Below are 19,172 nucleotides of genomic sequence, written 5' to 3'. Positions count from 1 at the left end.
TGGGGTTCCAACAGGTTGAGGGGCCGCGCCCTTGGGCCCAGTGAGCTTGTGGGAGGGGCCCGTTTCTCTAAGGCCAGTGGGGCTGTGGGCGGTCAGTGGGCACCTCCCAGGAGCCCTGGAAGCTAATGTGGGTCTCTGGCTTTGCTTCCAGTTCAAAGACGAGAGACATGGAAGGTGGTTATTCCTCAGCTGGATATTGTGAAGTCGCAAATAATGACCAGCTGGAGGGGAGGAGCAGCAAGTCTGCTGCCTCTGAGGACCCAGGGACCCTGGAGAGCTCCACGCCCTTCGCCAAAAGGTGTGGGGACCCTCTCATAGGGAGGTCTGACTTTGACCCTGGGGACCAGACTTAGCTGGGATCCAGCTTTGGGGAAGGTGTTAAAAACTCGCTAACAGTTTTTTTATCCCTCAGTGAAGTCACATTGTGAGGGGGCGGGTAGGACTCCAACATATGAATTTTGGGGGGGGGGAGCACAATTCAACCCATAATCACAGGTAAGGGAGAAAAAAATCAGAAGCCCCAGAGTTCATCATTGTTGCATGTGGGTGTCTATCCTTCCTGGCTTCTTCCTAGAGACACACACTGACGTGGCAAATAGAGGTTCTTGTGTTTACAGCAGCCGAAGCCCCCTGGGTCAGGCACAGGCTTTAAGCCTCTTTGGCTCACGGCTGGCCTTTGAAAGCCATCTGCTGGCGGGGCTCAGAGTCGGAGGCTCCCCACGCTATGTGAGGCCTGACAGCAGCTCGAGTCTAGACAGACGCCCAGGGGCAGTGTCCCCCAGAGAGGACTTGAGTGGGGCGGGATGCAGAGACGGGTGTGTGTGATAGGGCAGGGGTGGGTCCACTTTAAGTCAGGGCAAGAACAGGGAAGAAGCAAGCCACCCTGGTCCGTGTTTCCTGCCCCTTGCCAAGCGCCCACACATCTACATCCTCTTACCGTCTTAGGCGTCTGCTTGCTGCCCCTCAAGCTGCTCTCAGATCATCCCTTGGCCCTAAGCCCCTCTCCTGTTCAGACCGTTCATGGGTCCATGCAGGTTTGCCCAATGTCGGCCTACTGCCCAGCTCATGAGAGAAGACCCTGCAGGGGGCACCCTGGGCCGGTGGAGGAGATAAGGCTCACCCAGCAAACAGCTGCAGTGGGGCAGCCATCTGCTTCCACTGCCTGGTCCTCACCCTGGTGAGACAGACAGAGCTGCACACTTACTGTGCTTTCCACTTCCTGTGTGACCCTGGGCAGTCGCCACCCCTCTCTGCTTCAGTGTCCCTTTCTGGAAAAGAGGGAAAGCAGCAGCATCTGCCTCGGGGGGGCTGCTGGGAGGATGGAATGAGACAGAGTGTGGTTCTGAGCACACGGTTGCTTTTAAGACCTTCAGCCAGCCTGGTTCTCCCCTCCTGCCCTTCACCCCCCACCCGCACCCCCCAGGGACGTCCCAGAGGCCCCGGAGGAGGAGTTGGAGTCCGAGGGCCCCCCTAGTGAGCAGGATCTGAAGGACGCCTACCGCCAGCTCGTCCAAGGTGTGCAGGAGTGGCAGGACGGCTGCGTATACCAGGGGCAGTTCGGGCTGGACGTGAAGTTGGGATATGGAGAATTCTCGTGGCCTACGGGTGAGGTAACTGGCTTCTGCTGCTTCCTCCCCTCCTCCCCCCGGGCTCAGGCAGCAGGGCCAGCCTCTCTCCTACTCAGAGGGTTGTCTTGTGAATTCGGAGATCCATCAACAGGAGGGTTGCCAGGCTAATGTCTGTCCTACCTGAGTCGTTCCTGGAAACTGCCCCAAGATGTCCTGTGACCAGGACAGGTGGCGGGCAGGGACCTGAGCCCATGCTGAGCTTGTCAATGCATGCAGGTCACCAGGACCTTAGTGATTCAAGCACTGACTCTTGATCAGCATTTGTTTCTTTAGTCTTCGACTAGTTTTCATTTACCCCAAATTGTGCTGCCCAGTGGTTCGGCTGCCCTCGCGGTGCTGGGAGGTTTGGGCCCATCGACCTGTCCTCCTGACAGGTCGCCTGGGTTCTCCCTGGGAAGGAAGGCCACAGCAGGGGGGCATTGAAGTGAAGCGCCAGCTTCGTGACTGCCTGGCATGGACCTCTGGGTCCACCGAGCAATGCTTGTGAGGCCATGGCGGCTTGTGAACCCCAGAGGCCGGAAGGAAGGGGGCTGGCGCTCCGAGCAATGACCTCGACCACGTGAAGTGTGTTTGACCCACAGGACCACGCATGTCCATGCTGCTGGTCAGATGAGGCCTCCGTCTGTGCAGAGGCCCATGGAGGGAAGCGTGGAGACATTTGCCCAGTGCTGGGGGGTGTACGGACCTCTCTTCATGCTGAGGGTTGAATGTCCCTCTTGCTGTCCTACATAGATGATTTGCAACATAGGATTTTTTTAGTTGAATAGGCTCTTATACTCCCCATAACATCGTACAAATTGAATGTTGGAAGAAGATGGGAAATGCCCAGCCTAGTGCCCTGGCACTGCCAGGAGGAGTAACCGACAACCCAAATTAGACCTGGCTGAAACCAAAGAGGGCCTTTGTTGACTCTTGTAACTGAAAGTGCATCACAGGGGCATGTAGCCCCCGGTGTGTCTGGGTCCAGGGGTTCTAAAGACCCACCAGGCCCTCTCTCTCCACATCTCCATGGGCAGGGGGTGAGGGGGGGCAAGACTGACCTTCCATCATCTGGTGAACCCCCGGGGGTGGTATCACACACTCTGGAAGTGAGAAAAGGCCCCAGCAGTACACTTGTCTGGCTTGTGGATGGGTCCCGTGGCCAAACTCAAATCAAGGCTGGGGCCAGGGGTCAGGAGTCCTCTGGCTGGCCAGGCTGGGTCACATGTGCCTGGGGGGTAGGGTCGGCCCACTGAAAAACCTGTGGGGAGTCATCTCAATTGTCAGAGGAAAGAGAAGGGACACTGAAGCAGGCCACAGCCGCGTCCCCTCCATGCAGAGTGGTCTGCGAGCACGGACGGCTGCCTTCGTGCTGACCCCGCCTGCTTCTGGGTAGGAGGCAGCAGTCTGACAGGCAGGACAGTTGGCCCTGGCGATTGGACATCACATTCTTGTTTCCTGCTGGGGCCCCAGTGGAGGGGCCCCAATAGGCCCACCCGTAACACAGACAGAGGCCCATCCATGGCCTCAATGTCAAAGTCACACCCATGTTCCCAGCCAGGGCCCCCGCCCCATCCCCACCAGGGCTAAGCTGGTGACCCGAGGCTGCTGCCTATGAACCTGCGCGGGAGCCAGGCAGGGTGAGGGCTGAGCCTCGGCTGGAGCTGAGTAGAGACACATCCTGCCCAAACCCAAGGTTGGCAGCAACCTGGCCATGGCCCTTCTTTGCTGACAGGATGTCTGGGCATTTCCGACACCTCCCCCAACACCCCCACTGGTGCCAGGGCAGGGAGAGTGTGGCCACCGGGGGCTGGCCGCCTGGCACCTGCTCTGCGTGATTTGGGTGATCAGCTCTGTCACACTGGCCACCCAAACTTGAAGGGGACCCTGTGGCCAAGCACCCCATGAGGCTACCATCCCAGTAGTCCCCATTCATTGCTGGCCAGGCGGTGGCTCAGCCAGAGCCTGTCCTGTAAGGCTCTGAGTCGTGAGGGGTAGCTGCTCAGACACGCCCGTCACCCAGCTCTCTGTCCACAGTCCTACCAAGGGCAGTTTTACCGGGACCACTGTCACGGCTTTGGCACCTACACGTGGCCAGACGGCTCCAGTTTCACTGGCATGTTTTACCTCAGCTCCCGAGAAGGCTATGGCACCATGTACACGAAGACAGGTCTCTTCCAGGTGAGGGGGCAAGGCCTTGTGTGTGTGCAGGTGCGGGGGTGGGGCTGCCATGTGTGCAGGCCACTGGACAAACGCTATTTAGGTTCTGGGGAAGTTTGTTTCTAATTTTTAATGATTATGATGATACCAATAGTATGGCACATGGAAGTGAAAATGACAACAAAACGAGAAGAAATTGAAAGTCTCTTGAGTAGGGGACGCGATATTAGCAAGTTGTATGTATCTTAGACTGAACAGTAAATGCACCTAAATATTTACTTATTATACATGAGCTGGCTCAATCTATGTATACTGTTTTGCAACTTGCCTTTTTTTTTCTGGAGAACATTCCTGGTTTTGCAAATACAGACCCCTTTTTCCTTCTTTCACTACAGCTTACAGTGACATTCACCCGCTTTAGTATACAGTTCTGAAGGTTTGGAGCACAGAGCTGTGTAACTACGGCCACACTCAAGACTCAGAGCAGCTCCACTCCCTAAACAGGACCCTGTGTCCCTGGGTACCAGGTCTCCTCTCTACCCCCAGCCCTCGTCCCATGCCTTTTTGCCTGTAACGTGGCCTTTGCACAAGGCCATGTCCATGAAATCACACGATACGTAGCCTTTGAGTTAGTGTCTTTCACTTTGCAAAATGCGTCTGAGATTCATGTGTGTAGTTGTGTGTATGGAGAGCTTTCCCCTTCTTTGTGCTGAGTAGTCCATTGAAGGGCCGCCACAGCTTAGCCACCCCCGGCTGGCACACGTGTGGGTGCGCTCCAGTTTACATGCACACACACACATACAGGTGGGTTTCTGTGTGTACGTGTGTGTGTGTAAACATCCCACTTCCAGGTTCCCTGCTCGAGCTCCACCCCCACCCTGCAGCCCTTAACCACCTCTAACCTGGTTTTCATCACTGTAGTTTCCCCCTTTCCTATAACTTCACATGAACGGAATCCTACAGTGCATAGTATCTGATCTTTGCTTTCTTTGGCTCAGGGCGTGATTCTTGAGATTCATGCATCTTGCTGTAGTTCATTTCTTTATGTTATGGAGCAGTACTCCATCACATGGACAGAAGACGTTTTTTATTGATTCACGAATAGCTGCACATTTGAGTTCTTGCAAGTGTCTGGTCATTGTGAATAAAGCTGCTAAGAGCTTTCGATTACCAGTCTTCATGTGGACGTAAGTCTTAATTTGCACTTGGACAAATAGTGTGAGTAGGGACTAGTCATATGTTAAGTGTGTAGTAAGTACGAGAAACTGCCTGGTGCTTTTTAAAGGCACCATCCATTTCAAACATCACTCTGTGAAATTTCCAGTTTCTGCACGTCTTCACTCATCTTGGTGTTGTCAGCTTTCACAATTTTGGCCATTCTTATGGTGCGTTGTTTTGCTTCCATGTTTTAGGATTCTATTGTTAGAATTTAGCTTTAGTTTTTTTGTAATTATGTTAAAAAACTGATATTTTCCCAAACAAAGCCCCCCTGCCACCACCCCCCCCCCGGAGTCAGCATCCATCCTTTTCTCTTGGCTCTGATTCCTCCCTCATCATTGCTGATGTTTTGTAGTCTTAGCTTCGCATTTACAGGTGTTGAATAAATATGCACACACACCACCCTCCCATACAGCACACTCCCCTGGGTTTCCTGCCTCTCGTGGGAAGGATGGTGATGTGGGGACGGCCCCCAGGCAGGGCGGGGTCGTGGCCTTGCTCATGAATCCTGCTGTGTTCTGCCGGTGATCTTGGGATGCTTTTCTGGGAGAGAAAGTGTTTGCTCAAAAAGTAAACAGCTATCAAAAACACAAAATGTAAAGGTTGCATCCCGTGGACACACCCTCCTTGTTTAATCATTGGCTCATTAGCGTTTTTGCTGCTGTGATGCGCGCTGTGTGACCACACTTGTGATTAGAGCTTGGATGACAGGTTACTTCCTCACGATAGGTTTCTAGACCCGGAGCCCTTGGCTCAGGGATACAGGCACCTTGGGCTCTGCACAGATCTGCAGCTGCTGCTTCCCCACTGCCTGCCTCCCCTACCCTGCACCCCCTTTTCTTGCTCTGCCCCTAGTCTTTCTTCCAGGCCCATCAATCTTGTGGCTTAACACCTGCCCAATGACACTCTCCTTATGCCATTCCCCTCACCTCTCTACACACCCCACCCTCCCTCCCACCCCACTGGGCCACTTTCACAGACTCTGGTGGCACTTCGTGTCCCATTGCCATTCTGCAGATTCTTGCCCGTACCCCAACCTCTTTGCACAATGAAGTCACCCTCAGTGCGTTTTGCTTATTCATTCCATCTTCTGCCACATGTTCTAGACTGGGAGCTTCTTGTGGGCAGGGCCACGCAGAGCGAAGCCTTACATCCTATCCATCCTATCCATGGTGCCAAATCCCAGGACTGCAGCCAGAGGTACCCGGACGGGTGTGTGGAACAGATGGAGAACTGAGTAGGAGCTGCCTTTCCTGTTCACAGATGAGGGCACAGCTCAGGGAGTGATGTGTATGTCCCACTGTTTCAGGCCCAGGTGACTTCCTCTGCCTTCCTATGACCTCCAGGCGTCCTTCATTGCCATCTCAGGAAAGATTACTTCCCTGGGAATCTGGGCCTTTCTCTGTGCTTCCTGGGCAGAACTCTGGTCCTGCGATGGTTCCCTTGTCGAGGGGGCCGCATTGCACCTCCTTGTTTCTGTTCTGGCCCTCCTGGCTCTTCCCTCTCCACACCTGGTGGAAGCATCCAGAAAGGCCCAGGAAGTGCTGCACTCTGCTGGGCTCCCAGGCAGCAAGGGTGTTCTTCCTCCTCCCTCACACCTGCTGGGGCCTGTGTCATCTGGTGCCTGGTGCCTCTACCCCACACGCTGCTGGAGTACCAGCCCCTCATGGCATCACAACGCACTTCCACCCTGAGAGCCCCGGTCATGTCCCCACCTGCCCGCCAGCCTTTAGCGCCACCTCTATCCCCAGAGCCTTCCCTAGCGACACGTTTGCTTTTGGTCCCTGTGCCTGGGGCATACTAAGACCAGTGAGTACCAGTTGATCAAATGCATGCATTTCTTACAAATACGTTTTCTTCTTTGGATTTTAAGAATCGGGAGACGAAGTAGGCCGCCCCGCTGAGTTCTCTCTGCTGTCCGCCCGGTTCTGTTTCTCAGGGGCTGTACGAAGCGGACCAGCGCTTCGGGCCGGGTGTGGAGACCCACCCTGACGGCAGCCAGGATGTGGGGCTGTGGTTCCAGGAGAACCTGGTGAAGCTGTGCACGGGGATTCCCAGCGGCTTCTCCCTACACAGGTACCCCGAGTTCGAGGCCTTCCTCACGCACTGTCCCGCCAGACTCAGCCTCACGGATGAGGAGACCATGCAGTGGGACCTGCATGAGGAGCAGGACCCCTTTTTCTACGACTATAAGCGGTTTCTGCTGAACGACGACCTAACTCTGCCTCCGGAAACACACATCTACTCGACCGACCACAGCCACATGCCCCTGACCCGCTCTTTGCGCGAAGACCTGGACGCCTGGATCTTCCTCCACGAGGTCCCTCCGCTTGTAGAGGACGGGGAGCCCTGGTTTATCAGAAACGAGACCCCTTTAATGATCAAGATGCACAAGCAAGTTTACAAGTTCAGGTAATCAGTGCGGCGGTTCATCCTCATGCGAGGTCTGGGGACCCACTTCCCCTCCTGGCAGCCCTGGCGCCTGGCTGAGTGGCTTTCAGGGTGTGTGTCAGGTTAGCGGAAATGCACTGCGCTGTCTGCCTTCTGACGGAGTGATTCCACGGGATGGCGAAGGCTATGGGGGAGCCGTGCTGGGGCTTGTGGGCTGCGTGCTGAGTGCGGGAGGGCTGTGCGGGGCCAGCCCGGCAGGGGCATGGGGATCCCGCATCCCTCTGGCCTGCTGGGGAGGGCGGGGGCGGGGGCGGTGAGCAGTGGTCAGGAACTTGCTTGGTGGGAGTGGAGCCGGGGCGGGCGCTAGCGGAGTAGGGCCTGGAAGGGGGCGTGGAGTAGTACAAACTCCTGAGCTCACGGGGCTGACTTCATGTCCTGGTCCTGGGACCTTGTGCGTGTTTCTAACGTGTAGGTCAGAGCTAGTGCCCTGATCTCTGCAGAGTCATGTCTGTGACTAGATGGTCAAGTCCCTGCACAAGGTCCACCCGAGTTAGTCCCATGATGCCTTAACACCCATCTGGCCAGAGAGCCAAGGGTGGGAGAGCAGGGCGGCAGTGGGCTGGGTGTGGCCGGGCCCTGGCTTCTCCAAAGATGGCTGGGAAAGGCCGGAGCCGCTCTGTCGCTCTCCACAGATGCCCCCACACCCACAGCCCTGGGCAAGTTAGCATCCACCGGAGAAAAACTGACTTTTTAAGTTAAAATTTTCGAGAATATTTTAATCCTTCTTAAACTTTGTCTTCAGATATCACTAAACTGTTTTAGAGCATGTTTTGTGAGCATGAGTGTCTACTTAGGCATCCATCATCCACCCATCCACCCATCCATCCACCCATCCACCCATCCTCCCATCCACCCATCCACCCATCCACCCATCCACCCATCCACCCATCCACCCATCCATCCATCCATCTACCCATCCATCCATCCATCCATCTATCCATCCATCTACCCATCCATCCATCCATCCATCTATCCATCCATCCACCCATCCACCCATCCACCTACCCAACCATCATCCACCTACCCATCCATCCATCCATCCATCCATCCATCCATCCATCCATCCATCACGTAAACTGAGCTGAGCTTGTACTCGTTGGTGACTGGTGGGTACAGAAGTTCCCATAAACCACAGGTTCTTGACCATGACGGATGTTATGTGCACAGGAGGCTTCGCTGTATGTGGTGAATGAGCCATGGGACTTGCATGTTCTCTGCTCAAGCAGGAAACTGAATGAGCAGAGGTGGAATGTGGGTGCTCAGTGCCAAGTGCAAGGCCCATGTGTGTGCCTGGCCTTCCCCCCAGGGCTGCTGGGAGAGCCCCTTTCCCAGCACACGCGGAGGGACCGGATGAATCAGGAATGCACAGGGTCTCCTCACAGTCATCCGCTCAGGGCAGACGGGTGGCCTGAGCATCTTCACCTGCAGGCTGTGTGTCCCCCGCTGCGCCACGTCCACGCTGACCATGCTGGCCAGCGGGGCAGCCCCCAGGGCTCGGTGAGGGGAGGGAAGAGGGCTGGGGGCGTTTGGGGGGACAAAGACCTAGGAGAGGAAGAGTGGGAGGGAGGCCGCACTGGTGGTCAGTTTTGGGACCAGAGCTGCCCTCACCCCACGGAAGCTCCTGTGTTGCCAGGAACAAGAAGGTGCACACCAGCTGGAACATGGGGGCCATCCTGGAGGGGGACCGGAGTGGCTTCGCGCGCCCCGGGCCCAAGGAGCAGCTTTCCAGGCAGATGATCCTAAAGGCCGAGGAAGGGGACTGCGACTGGATTTACGGGGTGCTGAGGGACGGCCTTGCCAGCCCCGACGTGGCTGATGTGCAGGGCTACACTGTGCTCGCTGCGGCCGCTGTGAGCACCCCTCCCCCTCCCCCGTGTCTGTGTCGGCTGCAGGGTCGTCCTGCAGGGGCACTGACCCCTTAGGGCCCTGAGTGATGGCACCTCGGGTGGGTGGGGACCCTTCTCCCCCCTGTGAACCCGCTGTCTTCCCAGCCCCTAAGTGAGACGTACAGGGTCAAGTGGAAAGAGGGGTTGGGGACACGTCAGTCTTCTCATGCCTCAGTCACGTGTCACATTGTCCCTTTGCCAAGCCTGAGTGAGAGCTTGTGTCACTCCCAGTTCAGGCCTGGCATGGGGCCTTCCTGGGGGAGGCTGTGTCCCAAGTGAGTGTCAGGTGCCCTTCTTGCCCCTCGCTGAGGGCGCCTTCTCCCTCCAGGTTCACAGCCACACTGGCATCATCAGCCTGCTGCTGGACAGCGGGGCCGATGTGAACAAGTGTACGGACGAGGGCCTCACGCCACTCAGCATGTGCTTCCTCCTCTACTACCCGACCAGGTCCTTCCAGCCCAACGTGGCCGAGAGGACGGTGCCCAAGTCCCAGGTCAGCTTGTCAGCCCCGCGGGAGGCCCAGCGTCCGTTGTCCACCCGGTCCCCCGGCCCCCACCGTCCATCCCTCTGTCTCACGTCCCAGCTGCCCACCAGCCTCCCCTCCTTGCACAGACCAGGTTCAGATGGGGTGGAATGACAATAAGGCTGGTGGTAGTGGTGGTGGTGGGGCAGCCGGAAGTAGGGGCGGAGCCTGCACACTCACGAAGGTTTTCTGAGCTCATTGCCAGGCAGCCTAGGGACGTGTGTCCTTACGAGCCATGTGCACAGCAGCTCAGGGCTGGAGACCCCTCCTGGAGGAAAGGGGACCTCAGGAGAGGAGACGCCGTGGGAGGGGGCTGGGAGGCCCGCCTCTGCCTGTTGTGAGCTATGCTGCCCGGAAGGTCCCTGGGAAAACGCTGCTTTGCACCCTGCTTCCGGGTGTTGTGGGGATATGCAGCGTGTGTCACATGATGGCGTTTGGGCCAACGAGCGTGTGCGACGTGATGTACTGTAGGGCGGGGGTGTGCCGTGGGTGTACGTGCCAGTGAGCCACGGGTGTGCACGCGGGTGTGCGTGGGTGTGCCGTGGGCGGCCCCAGGCCAGGACGTGCCATCCAGGGTGTGAGTGTCTCCGTGGTGTTCGCACAACCAAGTGGCCTAACGACACATTTCTCAGGCTGTGTCCCCATCATCAAGTGGCACGTGACTGCACTCAGAAGTGGCCTGGTGGGTCACGTGATAGTCCTGTGTTTCATCAGTTGAGGAACCTCTAAACTGTTCTCTGCTCGGCCGTGGCACCATCTTACACCCGCCCCCTTTCCAGTCCAGGCTTGAGGACAAGTCACAGCGCAGGGCCCAGCTCTCTGTAGTGCAGGGGACACGTGGGGTCCACATGCCCTGCGTGTGGGCAGAGGAGCTGCACCCATAAGGGGAGGCTCCCCAACCCTCAGGAGCAGACCCTGGACCCTGACCCCGATTGTCAGCCATGCAAGGCCGGCCGGGCCGGGACTGATTCCACCCGGAAGCCTTTGGAGGGGCTGAGGGCTTCATCTGATGGGGCCCGGGGTCCTCCTGTGTGTTGCTGGATGGCGAGTTCAACCGGAAAAAGGCCCCCTTGGCCAGACAAGTCTCTGTTCATCGCTCACGCCCTCCCAATGTCCGGAATCTCTTTCTTGAGGAAAGGCATTTACTCACCATCCGACCTGTGCCCCTGGCAGGCAGAGTTTCTTGGGTTACCAGACACTCCATCTGTCCCCTCTTCTCAAGTTCAAGTCCTGGGTGGCTGAAGGAGGCCATGAGCCTGACCTCGTAGTGAGAGGTGCCGGTGGGGAGAAGGCCCGAGCCGTTGTCCTGGGGGTCCTGGGTGCAGGTGTTGCCTGCAGTGCATGCACCTCCGTGTTTCCTTTTCGGTAGAGTGCTCAAGGGCACCACACTCAGGCTGTTTCCAGACGCTCTGCTATGAGCAGTCGGATTGACAAGAACGTGGCAGAAAATTGAAGGGAGAGGGTTTGGAAACTAGGGCTGTGATATCTGCTTTGCTTTTATAGCAGCATTAATTTGTGTCTAATTGGTATGTATACTCCGTTTTTCTTCGTCAGAAGTTGTTCACATATAAGAATGACTGACTTTCAAGGTGAAAGGTGACCCTGTGAACAGAGGTAGCGGTCATTCTGGTCCTTCAGTGGGAGCTCCTGGGATTGGACAGCCTCTCCAGCCCGGGGCCGTGAGCGTGGGCTCAGGGGTCTGCATGGAGCCAGCAGGGGAAGGAGCAGGGTGGGCGGGCAGGCAAGAAGCACCCCATCCTGGGGGGCGGGGGCTGATGGTTCTCAGGGACCCTGCACCCAAGGGAGTCCTCGTTCACTTGGAGGAAATTCATTCTTGCTGAAGGAATCAGGAGTCCACAAAGTCTTTTAATTCTCATCTTAAATTTCTTAAATTAAAGTCTTTTAATTCTCATCTTAAAATTCTTAAATTTCCCTGGACCCCACCCCAGACCCACAAAACCTTAACTATTTACTGTCTGACCCTTTACCAAAATAACAATCACAAAAAGTAATTTGGCCCCACCCCCGGCATTTCTGCCTCGTGGGTCTGGGGTGGGGCCCAGGGACTGGCGGTGCTGACACTGGTCCAGGGCCCCCCCTTGGAGAAGGGAGGCTATGGGACCGAGAGGGAGGGCAAGGCCCCCTCAGAGCCACAATGGAGCCCCGCGAATGACTTAAACCTTCCAAGGAGCCACACAGAAAAGGTGAAAGGTGGCACTAGCTTTAGTAATGCACTTGGTTCAATCTTGTGTATCCTGAGTCTCTGACTTGGGGGTGTAGCCAGGATGACGACCCCCACGGAGACGTTTTAGCATCTGTCTGGTGTTCTCACACTTCCGTGCACCCAGTGCCGGGCAGGTTTCATTCTGGGCGCTTCTCCGTGTGTGGCTGGTGGCCGCTGTGTGGCCCAGGTTTGTGTGCGATGCTCCGAGGCATCTGCACCCCCTCTGAGGGTTCCCCCGAAGGCGCTGGGCAGAGCCCAGGTGCTGAAGGCTGCTCCCTGCCGTGAGTTCAGCTCCGTCTACAGGAGGTGTGTAATGGGGTTGTCACGCTACTTCCTTCTGATGGTACTTTGTTTGGGTGCTTTCCAAAGGAAGCTCTGAAACTCTCAGCAGCTCGAAAGGATTCCTCTTTATTCTGCAAATCGGACTCACTTCACCATGAGGCCTTGGTCCCCGCCCGAGGCGACCAGGAGGCCGTCGACCCGAGGGGCCGCTCCCAGAGACGGGAGTCCACGTCGCCGAAGGGCAGCATCAGCGACCTGGACGTCGGGTTGGGGAACCTGGACAGGAGCACGCTGTGCAGCCACGAGACGAACTTCGAGTCCAACCTGTGTGTGTACAACCTGTCCCTCGAGCTCTCCCGGGACGTCCTGGAGAAGAGCGCCTGGGCCCACAGCATGCTCCAGGTCCCCTCCTTTGGCGACACCAGCTCTGACAAGGGGACCATGAGGCAGATGGCGCTGTCCATGACGGAGTAGGTGCTGGTGGGTGGGCAGTGGCGGGTGGCGGCGGGCAGGTGGGCGTGGCATGCTCAGAGGGAGGGCATGCTTCAGAGGCTGCAGGGAAGCCCTGGTGGCCCTTCTGCACCTTATCTCCGTGGGGTCTCAGGGTGGCCCTCGGATGGCTCAGTGCTGGGGGCCTGGCTACAGCATGAGATGGGCAGGGGAGAGTCTAGGAACTGTGCCCCAGTCTGGCCCACAGGCGATGGGTGCCACACAGGGTCTCACACAGATGCCACACACTCGCCCCCCCCCCCCACATACACCCACACGTACAGTTCACCGTCACCCGCCACATACCCCTGCCCTCACAGTCTAGACCAGCAGTTCTCAGAGTGGCCCATGTACCCCTGGGTGTCTCCGGCCCATTCAGGGAATCTGCAAGGTTGAAACGGTTCTCACCATGATCCCGACTGTTGTGTGACAGCTGGGTGACATTTGCACCACATTCCTTCACATGCCCACGTGCACAAGACAATGTGTTACACTTGGAAATGCACTTACGGAGCAGTAGAAGTGAGTTGTTTATTAAATCCTGGCCGGGCAGCCCACGCCTCTAATTGTGTGTGTCGAGGGAAGGACGCTGAAGCACTGTCCCTCCAACCGCAGGAGAGACTTTGCGGAGGGAGGCAGTGCTCGGTGGCGGGGGCTGCACAGTCACCGTCTTTCTCCACGGGCCACTGTGGGACAGAGCAGCGGCTGGCACATGGGTCACTCCCTCTTCTGAACAGTCAGCCTTTCGCTTTACAGAGGACAGTTTACCGTGTGTGTTACAGGGATGACATCCCCGCTCCCAAGGGAAAATCAGGTTTGCAGCATTTTCATGCAGCACCCACTGTCCACGACACCGGGAGGCTTGGGACGACCTCCGTGAGGCAGTTCCGTCCACACGACCAAGTCCCAATGTCACAGGCTTCCTCGGGCTAGGACCCCTCACAGGGCAGGGTTCCAGTGCAGCTAAGCACACATTTTCCAGAAAAATGTTTTATGTAACGTGCACTGGGTTTGCCACTGTTACTTTGTAAAGGTATTAGTATTTGAAAAATGTCTCAGTTTTAATTTGTAACGCAGCAGACATAGAAGGATAGAACCCACGTAAATCAACACTCTGGGATCCTCAAAGAATTTTAAGAGTGGAAAGGGGTCCTGAGAGCCAGAAGTTTGACAACTGCTGCTCTAGATGGACCTGGCTCTCCAGGGACTTCTTCCCCCTCCACCCCCCCAGCCCCGGTTCTGTGCTGGTGTTGGGGTCAGCGTGACCGGCCACCCCGGCCGTCTACCCGCGCCCTCAGCCATTCTCATCGCCTGCTCCGCTTCTCACCACAGGCACCCTCCTCCCTGACCTTCTCCCTCCCAGGGGGCTGCTATCCCAGCCCACTCACCTGGCACTCACACGGCCCCCAGGTCTCGGCACAGCACCCCCTGGGGCCAGCTCTGTGTGCCTCGTAAGACGTGCATGTCTGTGTGTGTGCCACTATGTGTATGTGTGTGTGTATGTGATATGAGTGACTGTGTGTGACAGTGTGTGCCTGTGTGTCAGTGTATGTGTGCTGTGTGTACAGTACGTGTGTGTGCATGTCTGCTGTACATGGTGTGTGTGTACACATCTGTATGTGTTGTGTGTTGTGCAGTGCATGTGTGCACATCTGTACTGGTGTGTGTTATGCAGTGTGTGTGCACATCTGTACTGGTACGTGTTATGCAGTGTATGTGTGCACATCTGTACTGGTATGTGTTATGCAGTAGATGTGTGCACATCTGTACTGGTATGTGTTGTGCAGTGCGTGTGCACATCTGCTGTGCATGGTACAACCTTGTGCCCTTCACATTCTAGGTCTTCGCCTCACAGCCACCCCAGGAGGGAAGGCTGGTCCTTACCCCACACCCCAGCTCACAGGTGACCTCCATGAGGCTAAGTGACCCCCAGGGCTGAAGCCAGGCAGGGCACAGCTGGACTTGTGCTTGGCCAGCCGGCCCACTTAGGGTGGTTTGGTGATGGATGGGTTGTCCTGGCCCCCGGGTAGGGGCCTGAGGTCTTGAGATGGCAGGACCCTTGGGCTCAGGGTTTAATGAGCAGCCTGTCCCGCCCGGGGGTGCTGTCCAGGCAGCGCCTCTGACCATGTCATGCTGATCCTTCCAGACACAGAAACAGATGGCTGACCATCAACCTCCTGCTGCAGCGAGGCGCTGACCCCAACCTGTGCCGCGTGCCCCTACAGGTCCTGTTCTTAGCTGTGAAGGCCGGGGACGTGGACGGGGTAAAGCTGCTGCTGGAGAAAGGCGCCAGGACTGACATCCAGTTTCCACGCAAGGTGGGCCCCTGGGGAAGCCCCCCCCCCGCTCCCCAGGTAGTGTCCGTGGTGTGGGGAGCGAGGTGGGAGGCACAGGCTGCAGCCGGCAGTTCATAATGTGAGGTCAGAGCATTTGGTTTTGAAGTTCCCCGCACCTTCTGTTCTGCTTCCCTGGTTATGGGACCCTGCTCCTCACAGTCTTTCAGGCTCTTTGCTGTACTCAGAGGTGTTGATGGTGCAAAGGTTTGGTTTGGCTCCAGCCCACCGTCAGCGGCAGGAAGGTCTCACCTTCCTGGCCCCTTAGCCAGGCCATTTATTTCCTTCTCTTCTGGGTATAAGGTCAACTAGTGCGGGAAAGTGGGAGTTTTGTAAGATCCAGGACAACTCAGAATAACTTGTGAAGCTTTCTGATTAAACTCTGTCTTTGAAACTGACTGAGGTTATAGCCGTTAAACTCGGCACAGACATCACTCACTCATCCATCATCCATCCATCATCCATCCATCATCCATGCACATCCATCATCCATCCATCATCCATCCATCATCATCCATCCATCATCCATCCATCATCCATCCATCCATCCATCCATCATCCATCATCATCCATCATCCATCCATCATCCATCATCCATCCATCATCCATCATCCATCATCCATCCATCATCCACCCATCCATCCATCCATCCATCCATCATCCATCATCCATCCATCATCCATCATCCATCATCCATCCATCATCCATCCATCATCCATCCATCATCCATCCATCATCCATCATCATCCATCCATCATCCATCCATCATCATCCATCCATCATCCATCCATCATCCATCCATCCATCCATCCATCCATCCATCCATCCATCCATCATCCATCATCCATCCATCATCCATCATCCATCCATCCATCCATCCATCATCCATCATCATCCATCATCCATCCATCATCCATCATCCATCATCCATCATCCATCCATCATCCACCCATCCATCCATCCATCCATCCATCCATCATCCATCCATCCATCCATCCATCATCCATCATCATCCATCATCCATCCATCCATCATCCATCCATCATCCATCATCCATCATCCATCATCCATCATCCATCCATCATCCATCCATCATCCATCCATCCATCCATCCATCCATCCATCCATCCATCCATCATCCATCATCCATCCATCATCCATCATCCATCCATCCATCCATCCATCCATCCATCATCCATCATCATCCATCATCCATCCATCATCCATCATCCATCCATCATCCATCCATCCATCCATCCATCCATCCATCATCCATCATCATCCATCATCCATCCATCCATCCATCATCCATCATCATCCATCATCCATCATCATCCATCCATCATCCATCATCCATCATCCATCATCCATCCATCATCCATCCATCATCCATCCATCCATCATCCATCATCATCCATCATCCATCATCCATCCATCATCCATCATCCATCATCCATCCATCATCCATCCATCATCTATCCATCATCCATCCACATCCACCATCCATCCATCATCCATCCATCATCCATCCACATCCACCATCCATCCATCATCCATCCATCACCCATCCATCATCTATCCATCATCCATCATCCATCCATCATCCATCCATCCATCATCCATCCATCCATCCATCCATCCATCCATCCCCAATCAAGAATCTGTTATTTACACTCATCTTTCAAGTGGAAGTCCTGCTTTATTAAGATGTTTGAGCAGCATTGCCCAGGTGCCAGGAGACTGCCCACTCCTCCCTATGCACAGTGGAATAATGCCAGTGGTTTCTGAGCATCTTCCCAGCCTTTCTCCAAGGGCCCCTTCTGTTCCCAGGGTCTCTGTACAGTGTCATCCTGTTTTAGGGTTGCTGAGTCCTCCACCTTGGCCTGAGGTACACTGTGTGCTCTGGAAGAGGGTCTCTCTCCGAGTTGGCTGTGCTCCCTCCAGGACCGGGTCCCCTGACCATCGCTGTGTCGCTAGCACTGACTCAGCATTGTCCAGAGACAGTCCTCCAGTGACTGTCTCAGCTGATGGCCAGAAGGCTGCCATGGGTGGAGAAAGACAGGCTGGGGTGGGGACTGGTGTTGGGAGCTGTGTGGCCATCTGTGTGGTGGCATCTGAACAAGGGCCTGGCAGGGAGGACAGGGGCCTTTCTTAGAGGAAGGTAGGCACAGTCGGTCTCAGATGAAGCTGGTTCGCCAGGGCCTGCACTCCTGTCAATGGTAGGTGGAAGCATCTTATGAATTGGAATGGACATGTCCATGGTCTATGGTGGGCAGGCCTCACTGTCCTGCTGGCAGATGGCACCAGCAAGAATGCAGTGCTGTGGGCATCTCGGGCAGGCATGGGGCATCCACCCTGGACAGGCCCTCACCACCCTCGCACGGTGGGGGGCCACTCCCCCGGAACTGTGCCCTCACGGACCCCTATGTTTCCTCTGCAGCTGGGGGCCCTGACCCCCCTCCACATTGCAGCCGCCCTTCCCGGGGAGGAGGGCATCAGGATAACAGAGCTGCTGCTCCATGCCATCACGGATGTGGATGCCAGGGCCGCCGACCAGGACGACGTGTACAGACTGGTCAAGGTGCGTCATCTGCCGCCCGGCAGGCAGGGTGCAGGGGGCTTGGGATCTCTGTACACAGTGTCGTCTGTCTAGTTCAAAATTTCACTTCCTTTCATTTGTCCCGAACGAGGTCGATTCGTTCTGCCCGTCAGAGCAGTGTGGGTCTGCGGCATGTGCGTACTTACCACATGAGAGCACAAGGCGGGCCAGGAACCACTGTGGCCACGGGGTGCTGGGCGGCTCAGGACACGGAGGAGCCTGCTCCGGAGCCCTCGGACCGCAGTGCGGCCGTGCCGGAGTGCGACATCTGCCTGGGCTCGCGGCCGGCCTGTTGGCAGGTGGCAGTTCTCTGGGCACTTGGGGAGAGGCTTGGCCATCAGGAATGACCCCTCTGTGTGCACACAGCTAGACCTGTTGCCTTCAAGCCTGAAGCTCAACAATGAAGCAGGCCCACCCAGAATCTACTACAGCGGGCACACATCGGTCCCGGACGAGGGGGGCAGGACGGCTCTGCATGTGGCCTGTGAGCGGGAGGACGACCCCAGGGTGAGCGGGGCCTTCCCAGGGCAGGCAGGAGCTGTGTGCATGTGTGTGTGCCCTGGGTGTGCCCACGTAGGTGCGTGTACCTGACTGTGCACGTGTGTGCATGTGTGTACATGTCTGTGTGTGAGCTTGTACTTACAGGGCAGAATGTGTATATACATGTGTGCATGTGCCTGTGTGTGTCTGCTTGGCTGATGTATGTGCACGTGTGTGTGTGTGTGTGTGTGTGTGTGTGTGTGTTGGGGGCAGGGCCATGAGTCAGGAGCCCTGGTGGGGGCTGGGCTGTCTAAGGGGCACACCTTGGGGTGTTGGCCCCCCCCAGGCCAGCTGCCTGAGTGGGTTTCAGATGGATGGGATGGGTCCTGTCCACAACGGAAGAGAATTCCTAGGTTAAAACACTATACTAACCATCAGAAGCCACTGCATGTGACTGGCGTGTCCAAGTGTCATTTCAGAGCATGGTTAGGGACACGTGTCCACACGCATGCCTGCATACATGTGGGTTGCAGTGAGACATCACTTTTTCCGTGTGGGACCTGGTCAACTGTTTGGTCGTGGCTGGCCTGGGCCGTGACTGTCCTGAGCTCCTCAGTCACCCTCTGACTTGGGCCCAGCAGGGACCCATCCCTGCGGCCCTGCAGCACTGCCACCCATCGGCCTTGGGGATTAACTCCCAGTGAGAGGAAGCTGAGTGGCTGGGCTGCGCACAGGGCAAACTGGGGAGCCAGCCCTCGGCTTTGCCATGTAGTGGTCAGTGCACCCAGGCCAGTAAGCCGCAAAGCACATGGGAAGCTGAGCCTCAGTTTACCCTCCCATAAAATGACAGTCACAGCCGGCCTCACTGCACAGGGTGATGGCACACATGGCACCCTGACACAACAGTGTGAGACCTGTGT

The 19,172-nt window shown here is 56.3% G+C and overlaps 1 protein-coding gene across 12 annotated transcripts in view; it reads left to right on the top strand.

The window, feature by feature from the left end:
• ANKMY1 (ankyrin repeat and MYND domain containing 1) overlaps window positions 1-19,172 on the top strand; it is a 50,113-nt gene that overhangs the window by 11,288 nt on the left and 19,653 nt on the right. For 5 of the 12 annotated variants that reach the window (XM_074316084.2, XM_074316080.2, XM_074316088.2 and 2 more), the window contains exons 2-11: window positions 152-298; window positions 1,424-1,610; window positions 3,645-3,788; window positions 6,925-7,397; window positions 9,070-9,286; window positions 9,651-9,815; window positions 12,439-12,821; window positions 14,987-15,158; window positions 17,614-17,754; window positions 18,139-18,279. In XM_074316084.2, the coding sequence (XP_074172185.2) occupies window positions 168-298; window positions 1,424-1,610; window positions 3,645-3,788; window positions 6,925-7,397; window positions 9,070-9,286; window positions 9,651-9,815; window positions 12,439-12,821; window positions 14,987-15,158; window positions 17,614-17,754; window positions 18,139-18,279 (2,154 nt within the window). In that variant the 5' untranslated portion in view covers window positions 152-167. Of the gene's footprint in view, window positions 1-151; window positions 299-1,423; window positions 1,611-3,644; window positions 3,789-6,924; window positions 7,398-9,069; window positions 9,287-9,650; window positions 9,816-12,438; window positions 12,822-14,986; window positions 15,159-17,613; window positions 17,755-18,138; window positions 18,280-19,172 lie in introns of those variants that run through there. The other 7 variants (XM_074316106.2, XM_074316095.2, XM_074316102.2 and 4 more) reach the window with 7 other exon arrangements.

Source organism: Rhinolophus sinicus, chromosome 17 (assembly GCF_057876585.1).
Source record: "Rhinolophus sinicus isolate RSI-liver-muscle chromosome 17, RSI-T2T, whole genome shotgun sequence".
Lineage (NCBI taxonomy): Eukaryota > Metazoa > Chordata > Mammalia > Chiroptera > Rhinolophidae > Rhinolophus > Rhinolophus sinicus.
Note: the sequence above shows the minus strand (reverse complement) of the source record. Positions and strands in the feature narration are given on the sequence as shown.